The sequence below is a fragment of the Oncorhynchus keta genome, chromosome 2, assembly GCF_023373465.1.
Source record: "Oncorhynchus keta strain PuntledgeMale-10-30-2019 chromosome 2, Oket_V2, whole genome shotgun sequence".
NCBI classification, from domain to species: domain Eukaryota; kingdom Metazoa; phylum Chordata; class Actinopteri; order Salmoniformes; family Salmonidae; genus Oncorhynchus; species Oncorhynchus keta.
The window spans coordinates 52,417,898-52,442,533 of NC_068422.1; the positions used below are offsets into that span (position 1 = coordinate 52,417,898).

The window sequence follows — 24,636 nt, forward strand, 5'->3', positions numbered from 1 at the left end:
AGAGCTGTTGCCAGATAATTTAATGTTCATTTCTCAACCATAAGCCGCCTCTAACGTCATTTTTGAGAATTTGGCAGAAGGTACAACCGGCCTCACAACCGCAGACCACGTGTATGGAGTTGTGTGGGCGAGCGGTTTGCTAAAGTCAAAGTTGTGAACAGAGTGCTCCATATCGGAGGTGGAGTTAAGGTATGGGCAGGCATAAGCTGCGGGAAACGAACACAATGGCATTTTATCGATGGCAATTTGAATGCACAGAGATACCGTGATGAGGTCCATTGTCGTGCCATTCATCCACCGCCATCACCTCATGTTTCATCATGATAATGCACGGCCCCATGTCACAAGGATCAGTACACAATTCCTGGAAGCTGAAAATGTCCCAGTTCTTCCATGGCATGCATACTCACCAGACATGTCACCCATTGAGCATGGTTGGGATGCTCTGGATCGAAGTGTATGACAGTGTGTTCCAGGCAAATGGTGGTCACACCAGATACTGACAGTTTTTCTGATCCACGCCATCCACGTTTTTTTTAAGGTGGCTGTGACCAACAAATGCGTATCTTTATTCCCAGGCATGTGAAATCCATAGATTATGGCCTAATGAATTTATTTCAAGTCAGTGACTTTCTTATATGAACTGTACCTCGACAATCTTAGAAATTGTTGCATGTTGCGTATATATATATTTTTTCAGTATATAATCTTTCTTTTTACATCTCTGGTTAGGTCTACGTTAGCCATTGTCCCGTGAGCTAGTGTATACAGGGAAAGTAAACTTGGCAACGTATTCTCAGATGGGAAGACAGAACATAAGCTCTGGAAATGGACAAATTATAACATTTCAGCACTACACAAGTAATGGACAGTTCCCTGCTCCACACACTCTCAGTGTGCGTGACTGGTAGCCTTGTCTGCCTGACCACTCACATAATATAATTCCATACACAACAAGCTCCTTGGTTTGTGAAAAGGATATTATCTTGATTTAAAACTCTACATCAGAGTATGTGGAAATAGCTTGGATCCTCATGTCTTGGCAATTTCATCATCATCGCCAATACCATCCAATAAAGCCTTCATAATTGGCTACTCACTCACTCTCTCACTCACCTACTCACTCACTCACACAGTATTTATCCAGGTGAGGTAATGAGAAGAGAGGCGGTCGGAGTGTGTGTTAGCATGGCCCCTGGCAGGCAGACAGCCAGAAGTTCACACAGTTATATTTAGACATAACTCATTCTCCCTCCTCATACTAGCTTACCACAAGCCTGTGTCACTATCACCCTCACACCAGAAGAAAACACAGCTGGCCAGACAGGTGAGTCGTTTGTGTGTGTCCAACTCTTTGTGTATTGTACTGTCATGTAGGTTTATGTTTGAGTGAGGAAGTTATGTATGTGATTCAAGTTTTAATGTTGAATGCACAAGTACGGTAAAATTCCTGTAAAACCAACAATGCAGTTATCAATATTAATGTACAACAACAAAAAATACAATGTGGTGTAAAGTACTTAAGTAGCCTTGTCTGCCCCACCGTTCACAGAATGGAATTCACAACAAGCTCCTTGGTTTGTGAAAAGGGTATTAATCTTGATTTAGAACTCTACATCAGAGTATATTGCTTGGTGTAAAAAAGTACTTAAGTAAAAATACTTTAAGTGCTACTTAAGTTGTTTTTTTAGGTATCTGTACTTCACCATTTATATTTTTGGCAATTTTTTATTTTACTTCACTACATTCCTAAAGAAGATAATGTACTTATTACTATATACATTTTCGCTGACACCCAAAAGTACTTGTTACATTTTGACAGGAAAATTGTCCAATTCAAACATTTATCAAGAGAATATACCTGGTCATTCCTACGGCCTCTGATCCGGCGGACTCACTACACACAAATGCTGCATTTGTAAATTATGTCTGAGTGTTGGAGCGTGCCCCTGCCTATCTGTCAATAAAAACAAACAAGAAAATGTTGCCATTTGGTTTGCTTAATACAAGGAATTTGAAAAAATGTATACTTTTACTTTTGATACTTAAGTACATTTTAACAATTCCATTTTCTTTTGATAGTTAAGTATATTTAAAACCAAATACTTTTAGACTTTTACTTAAGATGTATTTTACTGGGCAGCTTTCACTTTTACTTGAGTCAATCTCAGGTAAGTTGTGACTAGGGGGCAGTATTTTCATTTTTGGAAAAAAAAGTTCCCGTAGTAAACGGATATTTTGTCAGGACAAGATGCTAGAATATGCATATAATTGACAGCTTAGGGTAGAAAACACTAACGTTTCCAAAACTGTAAAAAATATTGTCTGTGAGTATAACAGAACTGATGTTGCAGGCGAAAGCCTGAGAAAAATCCAATCCGGAAGTGCCCATGTTTTGAAAGTGCTCCGTTCCAATGTGAGTCCCTATTGACAGTGAATGGGCTATCAACCAGATTACTCTTTCTCCGTATTCCCGAAGGTGTCTACAGCATTGTGACGTAGTTTTACGCATTTATGTTGAAGAATACCCGATTCTCGCGTAAACTCCAGAGGTAGCCATTACTCCAATCGGTCCTACTGAAAAATGAATTGTCCAGATGGATATATTATCGAATAGATATTTGAAAAACACCTTGAGGATTGATTATAAACAACGTTTGCCACGTTTCTGTCGATATTATGGAGCTAATTTGGAATATTTTTTGCCGTTTTCGTGACTGCAATTTCCGGGCGATTTCTCAGCCAAACGTGAAGAACAAACGGAGCTATTTCGCCTACAAAAATAATATTTTTTGAAAAAAGGAACATTTGCTATCTAACTGGGAGTCTCGTGAGTGAGAGTTGCCATCCATACCGTCCACTAGAGGCAACCTGAGCACCTATTACTATCTAGTAGGCTCGCGGCTTGCTAGGGTGCAAGCTACGGCTCCAAGGATCGCGGGTTCAAACCCAGTGCAAGGCCCTCATATACATTATCCCAAACTTAAATGTCAAGTTTTTACCCCACCCCACCTGTGTATGTGTGTGTACTGTCTTTGTGTGTGTCTGTGTGATCACATTCCTAATATTGAGTTGCACCCCCTTTGCCCTCAGAACAGCCTCAATTATGTGGGGCATGGACTCAACAAGGTATCAAAAGTTTTACACAGGGATGCTGGCCCATGTTGACTCCAGTGCTTTCCACAGTTGTGTCAAGTTGGCTTGATTTGATAAACATACTATACATGTGTGTTTATTATCTACTCAAGCATGTGCCGATCTTCACACAAAAAGGGTCACTGTTCTCAGTCAATCATTTCTCACTCAGGGATTTTTGTTAAGATGTTTGTTGGGATAGAGGTGTCAAAGCAGCCATCGGCATCAGTCGTGCACCTTTGAAGACTAGCAGCTGGGGTTAGCCTTCATGTCTTCATGCATTACTACAAGAGGGTTATGTACTGTCCTGACTAACGCGCTGGGAAAGCTGTGTGTGTGTGTGTGTGTGTGTGTGTGTGTGTGTGTGTGTGTGTGTGTGTGTGTGTGTGTGTGTGTGTGTGTGTGTGTGTGTGTGTGTGTGTGTGTGTGTGTGTGTGTGTGTGTGTGTGTGTGTGTGTGTGTGTGTGTGTGTGTGTGTGTGCGCTTGTTTGTGTGTGGGTGTGTGTGTCCACACGTGTTCACACATACTTGAATACACAGTACAGTGTCTTGCAAATGTACAGTTAAGGTTGGAAGTTTACATACACCATAGCCAAATACATTTAAACTCAGTTTTACACAATTCCTGACATTTAATTCAAGTAAAAATGTCCTGTCTTAGGTCAGTTAGGATCACCACTTTATTTTAAGAATGTGAAATGTCAGAATAATAGTAGAGAGAATGATTTAAAATAGCTTGTATTTCTTTCATCAAGTTTCCAGTGGGTCAGAAGTTTACTGTGGCGAACAGCAGGTCAGCCACCAGGGGGAGACTCGTCGAGGCCTGGTGACAGATGGAGTATACATCTCAAGGCGATGGCTCCATCTGCTGGACGTGCCAGGTCTGGACGGGCCCACCGGCCAGGACTAATTGGGGCTGATTGCGGATTGGTGAGTAATCAAGGGCTGATTGCTCACCAGCTGTACAAGTCCCACAAAGCTGCCAGAAGGGCAGCACACAGGAAAGAGACTCCCGTATAGTTGGGGATGGTTGCAGAGGTAACAGGAGTGAGTTCAGTTTTTGATCCCCACAGGATACAGCCAGACCGGGGCCCAGAAGACGGTATCCCGGAGAGGGTCTCATGGGGGAGACCTATATTCTTTTCTTTTGAACTATTATTTTAATAAACACCTTTGAAACTGAGCTAATACTACTCTGTCTGTATCTGATCTGTGTACATGTTTTGACCCAACCCCCTGGTCTGCCACAAGTGGCGGAGAATGCGGGCACTCTGATAATGTGGTCAGATCAGAGTTGATGTTTATGCAGCATCAGCATGGACGAGTTGATAGCTCAGTTCATCCGGGCCCAACGAGTCCAACAGGCGGTTCAGGAACGAACGCTGGAGGAACAACGGCTACAAAACGTTTGCCTCATTGAGGAAATCAGGAAGCTACAAGGAGGAACGTCTACTGAATCACATCCAAACAAGTTTTTAATCAAGCTAATAGAAGAAGACAATATCGAAACCTACTACAGGACAGATGGTCAAGGCAGAAGTGGGCCAGTCTGCTGGCCCCTTTCCTCTCTGGGAATGCCCAAAAGGCATATAGGGACCTAAATGATGAACAGGCGGCTAACTACAACTGGAGATACTCAGCCGCTACAGGTACAGCCTGGCCCATCAGGCTCAACTATTCCACGACTGCAGGTTCGTAGCCGAGACATCCCCCCCGAGCCCAGACGAGAAACCTACTGCGTGTCACCAGGGGATGGCTCCTAACCAACGTATCCACCCTCTCCATCCTAGACAAAGTGGTCCTGGATCGCTTCCTATGGGCACTACCCCACGACATGAAGAGGGCAGCAAGTCTATGCACACCCCAGACCTTGGAGGGCCTCCTGGAAGCAGTGGAGATGCATCAGAACACTCAGGCCCTGCTGAGTGGGAGCCAGGCCGAGTTGCCGACCTGTTCGAGTAGTCGAAAGGACAACCCCACTGCTGTGTACCCCGAACCGACAGTTGGCAGGGTCAAAGGTAAGGAAACCCCTGGGGAGACGGCTGGGGTAGGGCCTACCCGCCACCAACGACCCAAGGTGGATGGAGACCAACGTAGGTGTTTTGAGTGTGGCACCCAGGGGCACATTGCCTGGAATTGCTCGGCTCGAGAGGAGTCGATGCAATTAGCAAGCCCCGGAGGCGAGGTGGGTCACGCAGTGAACTACGTCACCTCCTGTTGGGCACACCACAAATCAATTGCACCCATGGTCCCAGTGAAGGTTGACGGACACGACACAGAAGCTCTATTAGACTCCGGAAGTATGGTTACCCACGTAACAACGTGCCTGCTGAACCAGAAGACCGAACATGGTAGGGAGATGTCGTTTTCTTGTGTTCATGGGGACACAAAGCGGTATCCAACCGTATTGGCCAACATCATGATGCCACAAGGAGCTGCCAGATGATGGTTGGTGCAGTACCAGAGTTGCCGGTACCTCTCCTATTGGGACGAGATTAACTGCTGTTCACGGCCCTGTGGGGGCAAGAGATGAGGAAGAAGGTACGAGCTGGCCGAAGACGAGAGCGAGGATGACCCATCGCCTGTGCGGCCGGGAAGCAAACGGTTGACCAACATGTATCTACAGATCCGGAGTCAGAGTTGGAGGGTGCCGGAACCCCCCCCCCCCAGGGAAAAATGGGAGGAAGATTTTGAGGGGCCAGTCAAGACACCCGTTGGGGACCAACTGAGGGGACAATTCGGGATGGCCCAGTGGGAGAATCCAAACTTGAAATCCGCCGCAACCCAAGTGATAGCGTTGGGTGGACAGCTACTTCAAGGGGTTAGTGACTGGTGGTACCCCCATTTCCAAATCAAGAATAACCTTTTGTGTCAGGTGTCGTGCCAACAAGGGGAAATTCGAGAGGTATTGTTGCTGCCCCGACAGTACGTGGGAACCGTTCTTCAGCTGACCCACATCCACCTGTTGGGGGCGCACCTGGGAATGGAGAAGACCCGGGAATGAATCGACGCCCTGTTCCACTGGCTCGGGATGATGAGGGTCGTGGAAGACCAGAGTGTCAAATGACTGCCCCAAAGGCCCACTTCCGAAACCCAATGATCCCCCTACCGATCACCGGGGTGCCCTTTGAATGCATCGTCATGGACATAGTGGGATCCCTGGTAAAACAGCAGGAGGACACCAGTACATCCTGGTAACAGTAGACTATGCCACCCGGTATCCCGAGGCCATTCCCCTATGGGCGGTGGTAACCAAGGGAATTCCCTGGGAGCTGTTAGACCTCTTTAGGTGGGCATCCCGAACGAGATCCTGACAGACCAAGGTACTAGGTTTATGTCCCGCCTAATGAAGGAGTTGTGTGGTCGCCTGCAGATCAAGCAGATCCGGACTCTGCGTCTTTCACTCGCAGACGGATGGGCTCGTCGAGGGCTTCAATAAAATGCTCAAACAAATGTTGCAGAAGGTCATCGAGCAGGACGGGAAGAACTGGGACCAGCTACTACCCCACCTAATTTTCTCAATCAGAGAATTACCACAGTCCTCCACTGGGTTTTCCCCTTTCGAACTCCTCTACGGAGTTCTCTCCTCTCCACGCGTCCCACTGGACCTCACCCAGGAGGTGTGGGAAGCCCAACCAACCCCCTTACGCAGCGTGGTAGAGCACATGGAGATGACGAGGGAGCAGATGACAGCCATATGGCTAGTCGTGAGGGAACATATGGAGAAGGCCCAAAGCGCCCAAGCCCAGGTCTACAATCGGGGAGCCCAGCCCCGAGAATTCCAGGTGGGAGACAGGGTGTTGGTCTTAATCCCCACGGCCGAAAGTATGTTCCTGGCAACATGGCATGGGCCATACGGGGTGATCGAGAAGCTGGGACCAGTCAATTACCGCGTAAGGCAACTGGGGAGACAGAAACCCCAGGTTTGTTGTGGTGCCGATTCTTTCCATTTTGTTATAATGGATTTAATGGCGCTTCGTGGGATGTTCAAAGTTTATGATATTTCTTTATAACCCAACCCTGATCTGTACTTCTCCACAACTTTGTCCCTGACCTGTTTGGAGAGCTCCTTGGTCTTCATGGTGCCACTTGCTTTGTCGTGACCTTTGCTTAGACCATGAAGGCTTGATTCACTCAGTCTCCTCTGAACAGTTGATGTTGAGATGTGTCTGTTACTTGAACTCTGTGAAGAATTTGGGCTGTAATCAGGTGCAGTTAACTCTAATGCTTTTATCATCTGCAGCAGAGGTAACTCTGTCTTCCTTTCCTTTGGCGGTCTTCATGAGAGCCAGTTTCATCATAGCACATAAAACTTTCAAAGTTCTTGACATTTTCCTGATTGACTGACCATCATGTCTTAAAGAAATGATGAACTGTCATTTCTCTTTGCTTATCTGAGCGGTTCTTGCCATAATATGGACTTGGTATTTTACCAAATAGGGCCATCTTCTATATACCAGCCCTACCTTGCCACAACACAACGGATTGAAACAAATGCATTGAGAAGTAAAACAAGGCACACCTGTTAATTGAAATTCATTCATGAATTCATTCATTCATGAAGCTAGTTGAGAGAATGCCAAGAGTGTGCAAAGCTGTCCTCAAGGCAAAGAGTGGCTACTTTGAAGAATCTCAAATATAAAATATATGTTTTATTTTTTTAACACTTTTTTGGTTACTACAATGATTCCATATGTGTTATTTCATAGTTTTTGATGTCTTCGCTAATATTCTACAATGTAGAAAATAGTAAAAATAAACATAAGCCCTGGAATAAGTACTGTAGGTGTGTCTAAACTATTGACTGGTACTGTACGTATACTGTACATTGAGAAACTTTGGTTGTAGCTGTAATTAGTTGTCATTTTCTTAAGGCTTTATACCATACTGTTGAAGGTTTCTTCTAATCTTTTTGGGATAGGGGACAGCATTTTCACTTTTGGATGAATACCGTGGCCAGAGTGAAGTGCCTCCTACTCTGTCCCAGATGCTAATATATGCATATTAAGATTAGTATTGGATAGAAAACACTCTGAAGTTTCTAAAACTGTTTGAATGATATCTGTGAGTATATCAGAACTCATATGGCAGGTGAAAACCTGAGAAAAATCTAACCAGGAAGTGGGACATCTGAGGTTTGTAGTTTTTCAAAGCTTGGCCTACCGAATACACAGTCTATGGAGTCAAGTTGCACTTCCTACGGCTTCCACTAGATGTCAACCGTCTTTAGAAACTTGAATGAGGATTCTCCTATAAAGGAGAGGCTCGTGAGATATCTGAGTCAGTGGTCTGGCAGAGTGTCTCAGGCTCGTGATGCACACTCCCGACAGATATACCTCTCGTTCCAGTGCTTTTCTTCAGACATAGGAATTCTCCGGTTGGAACATTATTGATGTTTTATGTTAAAAACATCCTACGATTGATTCCATATATCGTTTGACATGTTTCTAAAGGACTGTAACGGGAGTTTTTGTCTGGACGAAGTGCTTGCGCCTCATGATGATGAATTAGTAGGCTGAACACGCTAACAACAAGTGGCTATTTGGACATAAATGATGGACTTCATGGAACAAATCAGTCATTTATTGTCGAACTGGGATTCCTGGGAGTGCCTTCTGATGAAGATCATCAAAGTTAAGTGAATTTTTATGGTGGTATTTATAACTTCTGTTAACTCCAAAATGGATATTTGTATATTTCTCTGGCTGTTTTGGGCTCTGAGCGCCGTTCTCAGATTATGCTTTTTCCATAAAGTTTTTTTTATCTGACACTGCTGTTGCATTAAGGAGAAGTCAATCTTTAATTCTGTGAATAACACTTGTATCTAGTATCTAATATAGTAAATTCTGACTTTGCCTCAGGCCCATCTAGTGGAAACGACTCAGTTCTACCTCCAGGGCAAGACTCATGATAATAAACGTCAACCTGCGACGTTTGAAACTGCCCACCCTGCTGTTACAACAATGGAGTCATTTTCCATGTGACACTGCCACTGTCATGATTAGGGAGGATATGCGTTTTGAGCAGGAGACTTTTGAGCAGGAGACTGGAATAGGGGGGCTGGAGGTGGGACTGCCAACTTTATAAAGAGAGGTTGTATCTGTCAGAGAGTATCTGTCCTCAATTAGCATGAGGAGAGGGGGTGGAGGAGATGAGAGGAATGGAGAGGGGATGAGAGGGTGGAGAGTAGAGGAAGAGAGAAGCGCAGGAGAAGAAAGGGGAGAGGAGAATAGAGGAATAGGAGAGGTGGAGATGGGCAATATGAGGGGAGAAGAGGCAGAGAGGAGGAGAAAGGAGAATAGAGAAGAAAGTGGAATAGAGGAGAGGAGGAAAGAGGAGGAGAAGGGTAGAAGGGAGTGAAAGGATAATAGAGGAGAGGACAAGAAAATAAAATTGAGGAGAGGGGAGGGGAGGATAGAGTAGAAGAGGGGAAAGGGGAGAGGAGAGGCATGTAGCTAGGAGGAGAGGAAGAGAAGGGTGGAGAGAGGTGTCACTCTGGATCTACTCAGAGTGTTGTTAATGCAGTACAAGCTCCCATCGATCCACTGTCCACTCCCAACACAGCCTCAGCTATTCCCCTGGCTCAAATTATGAAGGCCCACGTTCACTTATTTCACTTCACACAACACTCAATATAGTGCTCCTGAGTGAGTGGGTCAGTGAGTGAGTGGGTATGTGTGTGCGCGTGTGTGTAGGCTCCTTCTGCAATGTGTGGGGGACTCTTTCTGCAATGTGTGTGCGACTCTTTCTGCAATGTGTGTGCGACTCTTTCTGCAATGTGTGTGTGACTCTTTCTGCAATGTGTGTGTGACTCTTTCTGCAATGTGTGTGCGACTCTTTCTGCAATGTGTGTGTGACTCTTTCTGCAATGTGTGTGTGACTCTTTCTGCAATGTGTGTGCGACTCCTTCTGCAGTGTGTGTGAGGCTCCTTAAGCAGTGTGCGTGTGCGTGTGCACGCGTGTGTGTGTGTGTGTGTGTGTGTGTGTGTGTGTGTGTGTGTGTGTGTGTGTGTGTGTGTGTGTGTGTGTGTGTGTGTGTGTGTGGGTGTGTGTGTGTGTGACCCACCGTGCGGACGTTGACCCAGTAGCCGATGATGCGGTCTGTAGCTGCCGGCTCTCTCTGGGTCCACTGGAGGTTGTAGGAGTAGTTGTTGACCTTCTGAATGCGGATGGGGTTGGGCGTATCAAAGTAAAACTCTGCGTTGTATGGACGGGCTACAGTGTTGGGGGAAGGAGAAAGAAGAAGAAGAAGAAGAGGGAGTGGGAGTTTTGGATGGTTGGTTTGGTACTTTATGAATTGTGTATCAGAGGGTCAGACGCCCATTTGTGTATCAGAGGGTCAGACGCCCATTTGTAAATGTTTTAAAAGTTGTAATGCACTTCATTTTCAGTCCTATATTTTATGACATGAGAAACTGCTCTCTTTTCATCTTGTAGCCATAACCATATGGGTCCCATTATGTCTGTTGAAAACCAAACACTGAAATCCTAAATTGGACATCCTGAAAGGACTGAATTGATATGGAATTGACCCTAACACTACCAGGAACTCCAACCTCTTCTGGTACTCACACGAGACGTTGAAGGTGCAGGTGGAGCTGCCCACGCCGTTGCTGACGCGGCACTCGTATGTGCCGTTGTTGCTGGGGTCCAGCTTGAATTTCAGCTGCGGGTTCTCCTGTGGGTTCGGGGTCAGCGAGGACAGGGGCTCGCCGTTTCGGACCCAGCGGACACTGGCCACTCGTGCCGGGTTGGACTTCTGAATGAGGCAGCGCAACGTCACAAACTGGTAGTTGGGTGAACGGACATCCTGAAAGACCGGGTCCAGGACTGGAGCGTCTGAGTGAAGGGGGAAAATAGTGTTAATTAATAAGTTATGTATGGGTTATAAACGTGTTATGACATCCTTATGTAGGTAGCCTTCAAATAAAGTGTTCCCAAATAGCCTCCTCTCACAGTTTGAGAAAGACAGATCTTTAATGGAATAATGCAAGAAAGGGAGGTAGAGAGAGAGAGGGTGGAGGGAAGAGTAAGAAAGCAGAAAAGGAGATAGGTGTATTCACAACAATGGTCCCAGCAACATAATGAAAGGAGGAGAAACCTTGAATCATGATCAGTGGTTTAGTATTGTTCTTTACGCCTTAAGACGTAAGAAAACAATACTAAGCCGCTTGATAATCAATTAATTTTGTGGAATAAAACCCTGGCCTCTCTACAGCTTATCCCAGGAACCTCTCCCTGCATACAGTACCCTGCAGGAGAATAAAGACAAGGAGCAAGAGAGACGTCACACCTGACATGTGAAAACTGATACGTCGACATGATGGATCGGACGCCACGAGGCGCAGACGTTAGCGTCGTGCTAAGCACTAATTGTGTGTAATTAACATGTCAGAAGCTATCCACGGAGAATGACTGACTAGCCTCCAGGTCCAATGGCTATCACCGTAGCAAAATTATACTGCTGCAAATCACCCCGCGCTGCCATTAAGCTAATAGGCTACTTATTAGCAAAGGATGCTAATGCAGAGCTAACGATGCCACGTTACGTATGGGGTCACAAACGTTAGGTTTCACATGACGTTAGCCTTAAGCCACCGTTGAATTTAGTCTTTATTGGCAATGGCTGTGTAATTATAGACTATGTTTTGGCCGTGTTTCAAAGAGACCTGGACGATAAGGGAGATGAAGTGTAGATTGTGGAGTTGATACCAAGGCCTGGTAATTGTACATTTGACATTTTTGTCATTTAGAAGACGCTCTTATCCAGTGCGACTTCGAGTAAGTGCATTCCTCTTAAGGTAGCTAGGTGATACAACCACATATCACAGTCGTAATAAGTACATTTACCTCAATAAAGAAGTTGTCAGTGCTAGCAAGCCTAGGTAAAGTGCTTTGGGATACTGGAATCCAGTAAATTATTATTATTATATCTGAGTACGCAAGCTTGAATCTTCTCATTGTAATATATATATATATGCCATTTAGCAGACGCTTTTATCCAAAGCGACTTACAGTCATGTGTGCATACATTCTACGTATGGGTGGTCCCGGGAATCGAACCCACTCCCCTGGCGTTACAAGCGCCATGCTCTACCAACTGAGCTACAGAAGGACCCATCTTGTAAGAATCACTCACTTCCTTAGAGCAGAATACCTACACTCTTAGAAAAAGGGTTCCAATAGGGTTCTTTGAAGAGGGATAGGGTTCTACCAATAACTGTTTTGATCAGATGAACCCATTTGTAAGGCAAAGGGTTCTAGATAGAACCTTTAACATCTTAAGAACCATTTTTGTAAGAATATTGATTCTTTGGAAGGCAAGAATGAGGGAGAGATGAGAGAGAGAAGCTGCAACCCCTCACCACCCCGAACACCGCTACGCCCCACTGACCCACACTCACCCAGACCTTGCCCCCCTTCCCTCCACAGGGCCCAAAAGCAGGACCAGTGCAACTATGCAGAGGCCCTCAGTGGACAGGAGAACTCTGTAGGATTGAGTGAGATTAAACAGCTCCTCCAAGTTGACTTGTTCAATGAAGAAAACGATAACAAATGTTTGCTGTTTTCCTGTTGATCTCACTCTTAACAACATAGTAGTTAGTAGTTACTTTATTTTTTGACTGTGCTATTCTTTCTTTTTGTAACATGAAATCGCTATCAGTGAGCATGTGGAACATTGAGAGCCTGAACTCATCAAAACCTTTGGACCAAAGAGTTTAACACTGTAGTAAAACAAATCTTAAATATGTTGATGTCATCATTCTGCAGGAGACATGGTGTAAAGCAGACATTGTCAGTCACTGTCCAACAGGCGACAGAAAGGTAATTTTGCCGTCACAGAAACACAGCTCTGTCAATAGAGGCAGAGAATCTGAAGGTTTGATCATTTGCTACAAAACCAAACTACAAAATCAAATTGATCCCCTCAAAATGGGTAAATATCACATTTGTATTGACAGAAAAGTGTTCTTATGCACAATATATTCCCCCCAAAATCCCCATATTACTCAGAGGAGATATTTCCCATCCTTGAGGAAGAGACGTGCCATTTCCAGTCCCAGGGAAATGTGCTCGTCTATGGGGACATAAATGAGCGAACAGGAACACTACCCGTTCTAACAACCACACGAGGGGAGGGTGTTCATACAGGCCATACTGCTCCCAACTGTCGTAATCTTCCCAATAGAAACAACAGTGACGGAGCCATCAACAAAAACGGAAGAGAATCTGTTGCAGCTCTGTCGAAGCCTGGTTCTCTACTTTGTCAAAGGTAGGTTACTCTTTGGGGAGATTCACCTGTTGCTCACCTCCTGTCCACAGCACAGTAGACTATATGATTACAGACATAGACCCTTTCTTTCCCAGCGCCTTCACTGTCAAGTCACTAAGACCTCTGTCTGATTACAGCCAAATTACATTGTTCCTCAAAAGAACAGACATGGAAACAACCACACATTCACAGCCCAGTAAGCTTTACAAAATCAGAAATTCATACAGATGGGCCCAAAACAGCACATAAGAATAGCAGAAAGCAACCAGTAACCAAAAAATTCAAATACTCTTCGATAGTGTTCTGGATACCACATCCACTAACAGTAAAGAAGGCATACATCTAGCAATAAAAACATCAACAATATATTCTGGAAAACGGCAAAAGAAGCACAACTGAAATTGATAAAAAAACGAACCAAAAAAGACCACAGATGAAAACTGGTTTGATGCAGATTGTCAAATGATAAGGAAAAAAATGTAAACAGTATTAAGCCAAATGCACAGAGACACAAATGATGGTGAATTACACCCTAATTACTGTGAGACTTTAATACTATAAATGTACTGTACACTCAGAACCAAAAATGTGCAGTACAACTTCAAGCATTTAACACTAATTGAGGAGTCCATAAACACAAACATCTTCTCGCAAAATTGGAAAAACCTACAAAAAATAAAAACTAGAGAAATTAACAATACAAAATGGTGACATATTGGACAAGCCATTTTGAAACACTCTACAACACCGTTCAAACTGATGCAAACGCAGAACCATGCAAAATTCATGAAAAATCCAATGGACTACCCAATTACTGACCAGGAGCTCTATAAGAAATGTCAGGCCCTCAAATTTAAAAAAGCATGCAGACCTGATGGAATCCTAAATGAGATGATCAAATTCACTAGTGCAACATTTAAATTGGCTATATTAAAACTGTTTCATTTGAGTGTAGGTTATTTCCCTGACATCTGGAATCAAGGACGCGTAACCCCAAGCTTTAAGAACGGAGACAAATTTCAATTACATAGGCATTTGTGTGAACAGTAACCTGGGGAAGGTTTTCTGTAGATTTATAAATACAAGAGTTCTAAACTTCCTTAAAAAGCACAATGTCTTGAATAAAAGGCTAATTTGATTTATACCAAAACATCGCACGACCAATCATATTTACACCCAACACACTCCACCAAAATAATACCAAAATGTACACTCGATTTATCGACTTCCGAAAATAATTTGATTCTATCATTAAATCAATGTATTTTGGTAATAAGTGCAGCATCAAAATTGTCAAGAAAATAACATAATTCTTTAACCAGGGGCGGGGCCTTCGCCAGGGTTGCAATCTAGGCCACAATTCTAGAAAAATCCTCAGCCCCTGGTGCTAGTCACCACAATTCAGAGGTTAAATCTCTGCTGTTCGCAGATGACCTGTGCCTGCTGTCACCCACAGCAGAGCCTGAACCCCAAAAAGTCAAAAAGAATGATTTTCCAGGGAATATCCAGATCTCAGGGAATTAGACCAGAATGCTCAATTAGTACAACATATATAGAGTACTGCACACACTACAATTTCTTACGTTTAAAAATAATAATAATAATAATAATATATGCCATTTAGCAGACGCTTTTATCCAAAGCGACTTAAAATGAGCTCAACTGGACACCTAAATGAGGCAGTGAATGAACTGAGAGAAAGCATGCAGGGCATTCTACGCCACTAAAAACGAATTCAAATTTAAAATAAATTTGGCTAAAACTAATTGAATGTGTCATTGAACCAATTGCACTTCATGGCAGTTTTGGAAACATCTAAAATAGATTAACATTACCAAGTCCTGCAATGACAAGATCTGAGCAAAGAATATAGTCTCCACATCCAGCTGGTTCATAAACCTGTTCTACTAACACACTGAAGCCTCAGAACAAGAACATCCAGTCAATCAGAATAAACCAAAACACAACACAGTCAAAACAAAATTACATTATTTATTAGGAAGCACAAGCAAAATGCAGTGCTACCTGGCCCTAAATTGACAGTACTGTACACCGTGGAAGATGGTTTGACAAAGATCAAAACCTTAGAAAAACCTTGACAAAGTACAGGCTCAGTGGGCACAGCCTTGCCACTGAGAAGGGTAGACACAGGAATGCCTGGCTCCCTGTAGAGCAGTGGTTCCCAAACTTGTTATAGTCCCGTATCCCTTCAAACATTCAACCTCCAGCTGCATACCACCTCTAGCACCAGGGTCAGCGCACTCTCAAATATATTTTTTTGCCATCATTGTAAGCCTGCCACACACACACACTATACGATACATTCGTGGGAAGTGACAAGGAGCTCTTATAGGACCGGGGCACAAATTAAAATAATAATAGTCAATCATTTTGCTATTTATTCAACCATCTTACATATTAAATTGTATTTGTTAATTTAATATTGTGAATAACTCACCACAGGTTAATGAGAAGGTTGTGCTTGTAAGGATGCACATAGCTCTGCAATGTTGGGTTGTAATTAAAGAGTATCATTTTCCACACACAGTCTGTGCCTGTATTTAGTTTTCATGCTAGCGAGGACCGAGAATCAACTCTTACATAGGTACGTAGGTGCAAAGGGCATCAGTGTCTTAACAGGGCGATTTGCCAACGCAAGATACTGTGAGCGCAGCCCAATCCAGAAACCTGGCAGTGGCTTCTGATTAAATTACATTTTCACAGAACCGCTTTTTGCAATTTTGATGAGGCTCTCTTGTTCAGATATCAGTAAGTGGACTTGAGGCAGGCCATTAAAGGGATAATGAATCCAGGTGTTTGTGTCATCCGTTTCGGAAAAGTATTGCGTAATTGCGCACCCAACTCAGGTGCTTTGCTATATAACATTTTACATTGTCCATAAACTTGAGTTCATTTGCACACAAAAAATCATACAATTGATGGAAAGACCTGTGTGTTGTCCTTGTTAATGCAGACAGAGAAGAACTCCAACTTCTTAATCATAGCCTCAATTTTGTCCCGCACATTGAAAATACTTGCGGAGAGTCCCTCCCTAATCCCAGATTCAGATCATTCAGGCAAAAAGAAACATCACCAAGATAGGCCAGTCGTGTGAGAAACTCGTCATCATGCAAGCGGTCAGACAAGTGAAAATTATGGTCAGTAAAGAAAACTTTAAGCTAGTCTCTCAATTACAAAAACATGTCAATACTTTGCCCCTTGAAAACCAGCGCACTTCTGTATGTTGTAAAAGTGTTACATGGTCGCTGCCCATATCATTGCATAGTGCATAAAATACACGAGAGTTCAGGGCCCTGCTTTAACAAAGTTATCAATTTTCATTGTAGCGTCCAAAACGTCTTTCAAGCTGTCAGGCATTCCCATGGCAGCAAGAGCCTCTCGGTGGATGCTGCAGTGTACCCAATTGGTGTCGGGAGCAACTGCTTGCATGTGCATTACACACTTCACTATGTCTCCCTGTCCATGCTTTTGCACCATCGGTACAGATACCAACACATCTTGACCTCCAAAGTCCAATTTATGTCACAAAGCTTTCCAGTACTTTAAAAATATATTCTCCTGTTGTCCTGGTTTCCAGTGGTTTGCAGAAGAGTATGTCTTCCTTAAATGACTGCCCATAAACGTAACGGACATATACCAGGTGCTGTGCCAGGCCCGCCACGTCTGTTGACTCATCCAGCTGTAAGCATATAATTCACTGGCTTGTATGCAAAGCAGTAACTGTTTCAAAACATCTCCTGCCATGTCACTAAATGCGTCGTGAAACAGTGTTGTTTGATGAAGGCATTGTCTGTATCGTTATTTTTGCCTTTTCCCCCAGCATTGTCCCAGCCATAACCGTGACAGCAGGAATAATTAAGTCCTCCTAGCCACTCAGTAGCTCCTAGAGGTCTAGGAGCTCCTCTAGGTCTAGGACCTAGACCCTAACTTCTAGACCCTTCTTATGAATGGTATCTGTTGCTTTTATACATGCCTTAGTACTTGAAAGTCGTCTTAATTCTCACTCAAAACCTCCTGTGGCTTATTTTTCAAAATGGCTGATGGTTTAATTTAATTTTTGGCAGTGAAACTCAGGCGAGATAAAAAAAAAAAACTCAAATGTATAGCCCCGTTGGAAAATATAAATGGACTGTTTGAAAATGTGAAGATTTTTTTTTAATGTGAATAATTATATTTTTTTCAACGTGAATCACATTTTTATTTGGCGTAGTTTGGGAATAGCTGCTGTAGAGGAAAGGCAACCATAGCAGAACACGAGACAGAGCTGCATTTCCTGACAAAATGTAAAAAAATATAAAACAATGAGAGAGTGTCATTTCTCAAAATTTGAAACCCTTATTCAAGGTTTCAAAGACCACTCGGATGAGAATAGGCTCCCCGTCTGACAGACCAACAAACCTGCCCATGTCCTCTCTGCCTTTGTTACTGTTCACTGAATGGCTATTTTGACCCTTGATTATTGCTGTTACTGTTGTCCCGTTGACAATATGTATTATTATTATTTTAATTATGTTAATATTGCAAATTGGTCATATGTCTGTCTATTGTTACGTCATGAGAATTGGATTGAATTGAATTGAGAGAGAGAGAGATAGAGAGCAAGAATTAGAAAGAGGGTGAGTGAGGGAGAGAGGTAGGACACAGGAGTAACCTCTGGAGAGAGAGAGTCAGAGAGAGGGAAAAAAGAAAGGAAGATTGAGAGGAATTGAGAGAATGGGAACAGTGGAAGCCCCTAGAGAGAGACCATGAGCGAGCGAAAGGGAGGGAAAAAAAGATATACAATATAAATGAGATGAGAGAGGAAAAGATAGAGGTGGCTGTGAGAGAGAAAGAGAGAGGAGGAAAAGCGACAGAACAGGGGGCAGAGAGACGTAAGGTGAGGCTTGTTGATAAAGTTATGTAGTGGTGGCTTCGTATCTTGCCAGTCAGCAGTTGGTGACTTCATCCTAGAAACGTGGTGCACGGATGGGACCACTGACAAAATGACTCCACAACAGGCCTTACTGTCTCCCCTATCTATTTTCCTTGGCGGCTCGTGCTACGCTAGAATGTTTCAATTTCACGATGCTATAATCCCCGTAAACAGAATCATCGTCCGTCTTATTGGAGACAACAAATATCTGCCGTAATCCTCGCTCTAACTCACACACACAGAAACACACATACACACACAGACAGATACAGAAGGAAATACAGAGAGAGACAGACAGACAGATATTAAAGGGCAGACTCTCTCTCACTCACTCACTCACTCACTCACTCACTCACTCACTCACTCACTCACTCACTCACTCACTCACTCACTCACTCACTCACACACTCTCTCACACACACACACACACACAGCTTTCCCAGCGTGTTAGTCAAGTTTGTACACTACCCTCTTGTAGTAATGCATGAAGACATGACATTTATAGTACGGTACACTCCAGAGAGATTAATCTGCATCAAGTGTAAGGGAGAAAAGGTGGGGGTGATGGAGAAAGATAGATGACGGAGAGCATGTGTGGTGTAAGAGAGAAAGACTGCACATGACTGAGGAGCTCAAACGGAGCGAGGGAGGGAGGAAGAGCAAAAGGGACACAGAAGAGAGAGTGAGGTGGCAAGGGAATAGGAGAGAGGGAAAGAAAGACAAAGAGAGAGGGAGAAGGATAGTGACAGAGAGATGCGGTGAGATGCCGTCTGATTGATGATGATGAGAATAGCAATGAAGAAGAACATCCATGTCACGGTGAGAGGAGTGATAAAGAAAGGGAAGGCAAGGGAGAATAAAATGAGGAAGAGGAGAAAGGGAGAGAAGGAGGGAGGAAGAGATAAAGAGGGTTGTCCACTTATAGGCACAGTAAAAAAAAATATAGCATCTTCCCGCGTATCGATCAACGGTGCTAAATGAAGGGTTGAAAAACAAACCTGATAAACTAAACAAATAAACACAAAGTAGGAGGGAAGGAGGGTTTAGTTAAGTTCATTCGGATCCCCGTTAGCTGCACATGCATCAGCTACTCTTCCTGGGTTCCACATAAAACGTATAAATACATGACAAATTATATACAAAAACAGCATAAGATATGACATTAATTAAAATTTTAAAAAATCATAAAACAAGAGTTATATATTGGAAAGACACCAAGAGACAACAAAAATACTAATTAGACACTATTCATTTATTCTGCACATATTCATACTTTGATAAGCAATAAGAGTTCAATTAAATCTTTAGAAAGAAGAGAGGCGCTGTGATACAATATGGTTTTTTTTTATCTGTTTTTTAAAGTTAAACTTGCTTTTTGCTTGAGTAACCTCTGGTGGCAGAGCCTTCCATGAGGACATGGCTCTATACATAACTGAGCAATGCATTAAATCTGTTTTTGGTTTGGGTACAGTGAAGAAATCCTGAGAAGGAAAGGGGAATCGTTGGTTTCCAAAGCACCTATGGTTCCCTGGAAAAGGGGTTCTGCAACATCTACCTATCTCTGTTTTCCTCTCTCTGTTCATAATTCTCTCCCTCATTTTCTCCCTCTGTCTCTTTCTCCGTCTCTCTGTCTCTCTCTCTTCTTCCCTCTCTTGCTTGTTACTAAAACCCTTCCTCTCTCAGTTTGTCACTCTCTCTTTCTCCCAGTTTGTCTTTCTCTCTTCCTCCATCCATCTGTCACACTCAGTTTCTCTCTCTCTCTTTATTTCTGTCTTTCTAGACTGGGGTGGCCACCTGGCCAATAAATCATTGAAGTGGACTGGACTAGACGAGCATCTGAAAGTGTCGTCCTTCCGCCCGCCTGCATTAGCAAGCCTTGTAAATCTAGTAGTATCTTTGTAAGCATGTGGACGGATGGTGTATGGGGGTTGGGAGGATTTGGAATGTCAGCTCCACGGTCATAGTGGTCTTTAATTAAGCTGGCATTCGTTCTGCGCTAAGCTACACTATTAGAAAAAGGACTTCCAATAGGGTTCTAGGCGGAGGGATAGGGTTCTACAAAGAACCATTTTCATCTGAAGAACCCTTTTTGGAAGAGAAGGGTTCTTTGTAAGGCAAAGAGTTCTACCTCAAACATTTGTTATCCTTAAGAACCATTTTTAGAAGAAAGGTCTCTTTGAGAGGCTAGAAGGATTCTTTCGAAGGCAAAAAATGATTTTTATTGTAATACTTGTTCGTTCTTTGAAATAGTGCCTGAGCAATAGTGTTTACTTCAGTGTTTAAACTTTAAGATCAGGAGTTTGAGTAATTTGATACATTTAAAAAGATAGGTGTGAGAATATTTTAAACTGTACCTAGAGTACATAGGAATATTTGTGCACGTATCTGGTATTCCCTTAAACCTTTTACATTTACAGTACTGACATAATTTATATCTTTGCCACGATTTCTGTCTTTCAAATTAGTATTTTTTTTTTATTGTGCAGAGAGTAGGAGAATAGAAGGAAGTATGAGTGAACCAGCAGTGTATTTTTGTACTGCATATTACACAGCAAATTGGCCAGTTTAACCTAATGTAGATTTTTCTGTGTAACATTTCTAGTGTTGATTCAAGAGTTAAATTAACATAAAACTTGGCGGTGTAAAATAACCTTAGTGTTGTTGTTAAAAACCAGAGTTGAGTGTGATTGTGTCATTTTTACTCTGTTAAGTAAAACACTCATTATCATATTTCCCAGCATGCTCTATTGCAGGTTGATTTTCAGAATAGTTTGTTTCAATGTCTGTGTTTTTGCATTTTGCATGTACATTGATTGGTTGATTAATCTTATGCTACACAAAGATAAATAACATACATTTTATAAACTAATCCAATTGGTTGGATTTATTGCACCTGTTACTGAGAAGGTTGATCCATTTCAGATGATTTAGGTCATCCCATTGGCCAGTCTTCTTTACCCCGGCAATCATTCTGAATGCAGGTTTCAGGTGATAAAAAAATGGAAAATCCTCCCCATGTCTGGATTCCAATAGGAATTACACGTCACTTTGCAAGCAAGAATAATGTAACCAGGAGTTTCCTAACACCACTGCATTAGGGTATAACTAGGCCATCAAAGAAAGATATGATATATGTAATTTATTGTCATAAATAATGACATTTTAAATGGGAATAAGGCTGGTGGAACTGTTCATAAAGGATTCTAGGAAGAACCTTTAGAGGAAAAAATGCTTCTTGCTAGAAATGTTCACAGAGGGTTCTAGGTAGAAACATTTACAGGGAGTTCTATGAAGAACCCTGCATAGAGGGTTTTAGCACCAAAAAGGGTTCACCTATTGGGACAGACTGAAGCACCTGAGCAACTTTTATTCTAAAAGTGTAGTTTAATTCGCTAAGCAAGCTAGTGTGGGCATATCCCTTACATTGAATCCCAAACCAACTCCTAGTCCCTACCCACAAGGCACTTGTGGAGAAATGAGAGGATTTTATAAGTGTCCGCAACAACAATTCCATATAGCATATCAGAGGCCAATTCTCTCAGATCTACGTAAGTGCCTAGGGGGCAGGGGCTAGGACTTGGTTTGTTTTGTGATGTTTAGGCTTCAAGGCTCGTAAGCTTCCCAATAGAGTAGTCACTCCAGGTCAATTAAAGGAAACTACAGCATTCACAGATTAATGGTTTTTCAATGACAGATGGACAGTCCTCTATCAAAAGTTTGAATTATTTGAATATATTACAGGATACATGGAGGACCATACATCATCTCACATTGTTAATGTTGCATTCACAATCAATGGGAAATACAGGCATTGGAACGAAAGCTGTAAACAAAAAAATTCTAAAGAATGGATGTAAAGGGATATTATACTAAGCTATGTGGGCTTCAGGGCTATTCATTGAGCCTCTATGTTTCACTATTAGCCATGAGTGTATTGTTCGCTCCATCCACCAAAGTGCATCACCTTCCTTTTACAATTTACACACAAACACATTCTAAAGAAGAGCCTTCTAGGACAGTGAGAGTTTTATTCAACATTGGCTGTCATGGCACAGCCCGCATTGAAGACAAAACAATGGCAAAACAACCTTCAGTGGCACTATTTTGAAACTGGAAAGTCAGGAGCTGGATTTTCACGAGCGTCTAGCAACATCACATACTGTAGGCTACAGTTAGTGAATGGGGAAGCGAAGAGAAATGGTGTTGAATTCTGACGCTTTTAGGGTTCTGAACTTTATGGACCAGCCCCTTTCATAATGGAAGCATTATTGAAGTGTGGCAGGCATAAGCACTTTTACTGAGCACAAAGTGTAAATATAACCAAGGGGAGAGTTCGCTAATAGCCTAGCTAGCGTCATCACTAATGGCTCGCGTAAACAATAAACAAGGTTTGCTCACTTAACAGCATTGGTTTCTGAGTGGCATTATACCATTTGTTAATTAGTGACCTTGTTTGTTAGTAAGAGGGCATTCAACCCCGTTTGGGGGTTACCGTTAGCATACTCCGGTCCAGTGTGAGTTTTAAATTGAATTGAGACAGCAGTCGATGCTAATCTAATAGTGCTAGCTATCGATTTAAAGAAATTGATGGTTGAGTTGTAATGCCTGATAATGTTGTTGAAATTCACCTTTCAATAGTTGTTTTTATGGAAATGTAGAGGCATGTAGTGCTGGTGAGAAAAATGAAGAATGATGATTGAAGACAAAAGTTTAACTCAAACCACACCCTGAAAGGTGGCTTTAGTGCAACAGACAGATGGCAGTTTTGAACCGGCCAAGTGCTAATTTGACTGACCAGGGTACGAACTCAGGTCTCCTGAGCGCCACAAGACTGTTGAGCTACAATGTAGGCATTACCTGGGTGAACAAACGCAAGTCTTCAGGTCTCAGTCAAGGTTATTCATCACGTGAGCATGGTTCAGAATGATCTCCGTTACACTACCACAGCTGATTCATCTACTCAAAAACATACTCAATTACTCAATTCATTCATCAGGTGTGTTACTACTGGGCTGGAACAAAAGCCTGCACCCCATGTAGGTCAACAGGACCAGAACAGAACAAACGCAATAATACTCAGAGCTCAATAAACAGATGACTCATAGGAAATGTATTACTTTACTACTCACATTGCACGTTGAGCTGCACCTGCGCCTGGCGTGGCTTGATGTTGAGGCCATTGTAGGGCGCCGTTTGGCAGCGATAGGAACCCATCAGGTCACGGGTGACATTGGTCAGCCGGAGTCGCCCGTTGCGTGTCTCCACCGCCCACTCACCCGTGGGCATAGGCAGGTCCTTGTCGGCGCGCGACCAGAGCACAGGCGGACGGGGCTTGCCATCCACCAGGCACACCAGGTCGGCAGAGCCTCCCTCCCTCACACTCACCACCTGGCCCCCTGCCGGCACCGTCAAAATTGGGGGAGTGACTGTAGGGGGGAGAAATTGGAGAAGGGAGAGAGAGGGAGTGTGAGAGGAGTTGGAGTGGAGCAAGGGGGAGATAGAGGTAGGGAGATATAGAAAGAAGGAGGGTAAGGGGGGACAAGATAAAATATTTAAGGAGGGGTTGCCCAAAAGACAAACAGGGTTTATAAAAATAAGAAAAAAAGAGAAGAAGAGAGAGAGGAGTAGGGCGGGAGGTGGGGAGGAGGGGGAAGCAAGTGACGTTAAATGTTAAAATTAGTGAGGGCATTTATATTGGATACTAATGGTCATCGCACGCCCTGGGAAATGTAAAAAGCTAAATGCAATGTGTTGACCGGCGAGGCGAACCAGTGGTCAAGGTTAAACACACATCCTCATTTCCTCCATCTATCAACACTCTCAGTAGGACTAGGAGCAACAACAGGAGAGAAAGAGAGAGAAAGAGAGGGTGAAAAGAGGGTGACCTCTTCCCCAGTGCACAGGGCATATAAGCCTGGGACATCAACCATTCTAAGTTAGCCTTAGTGGGAGTGACCATACAATTATATGGGAGTGACCTACTGAGTAAAGTATTTGTCATTACATTTTTGCAAATCGGTTCCCTTGGCAACTTCTTCCCATGAATCTCAGAATGTTACCTAGCAACAACAACAACACTTTCAGAATAAGTCAGCATTCTGTAACTAAATAAATGTTACATCTAGCTTAGGAGTTTAGTGCTTGAGCAGTATTTCTGAAGTATTATAATGTACACAAACACTTGTCCATTAGGCTACATCTCTAATGTTATGCCTGAGCCAATCACATTGTATTTTATGACAATGAACAGGTTTTAATGCCTTGAGACAGTCCAGTATCGAGTCAGCTCAGCAGC

The 24,636-nt window shown here is 43.1% G+C and overlaps 1 protein-coding gene across 1 annotated transcript in view; it reads right to left on the bottom strand.

Moving 5' to 3' along the window:
• Positions 1-24,636, bottom strand: part of LOC118402723 (MAM domain-containing glycosylphosphatidylinositol anchor protein 1-like) — a 416,200-nt gene that overhangs the window by 95,965 nt on the left and 295,599 nt on the right. The window contains exons 10-12 of the mRNA XM_035800916.2: positions 23,471-23,767; positions 10,708-10,974; positions 10,202-10,350 (exon numbers count right to left, since the gene is read on the bottom strand). Of these exons, the coding sequence (XP_035656809.2) occupies positions 10,202-10,350; positions 10,708-10,974; positions 23,471-23,767 (713 nt within the window). The remainder of the gene's footprint in view (positions 1-10,201; positions 10,351-10,707; positions 10,975-23,470; positions 23,768-24,636) is intronic.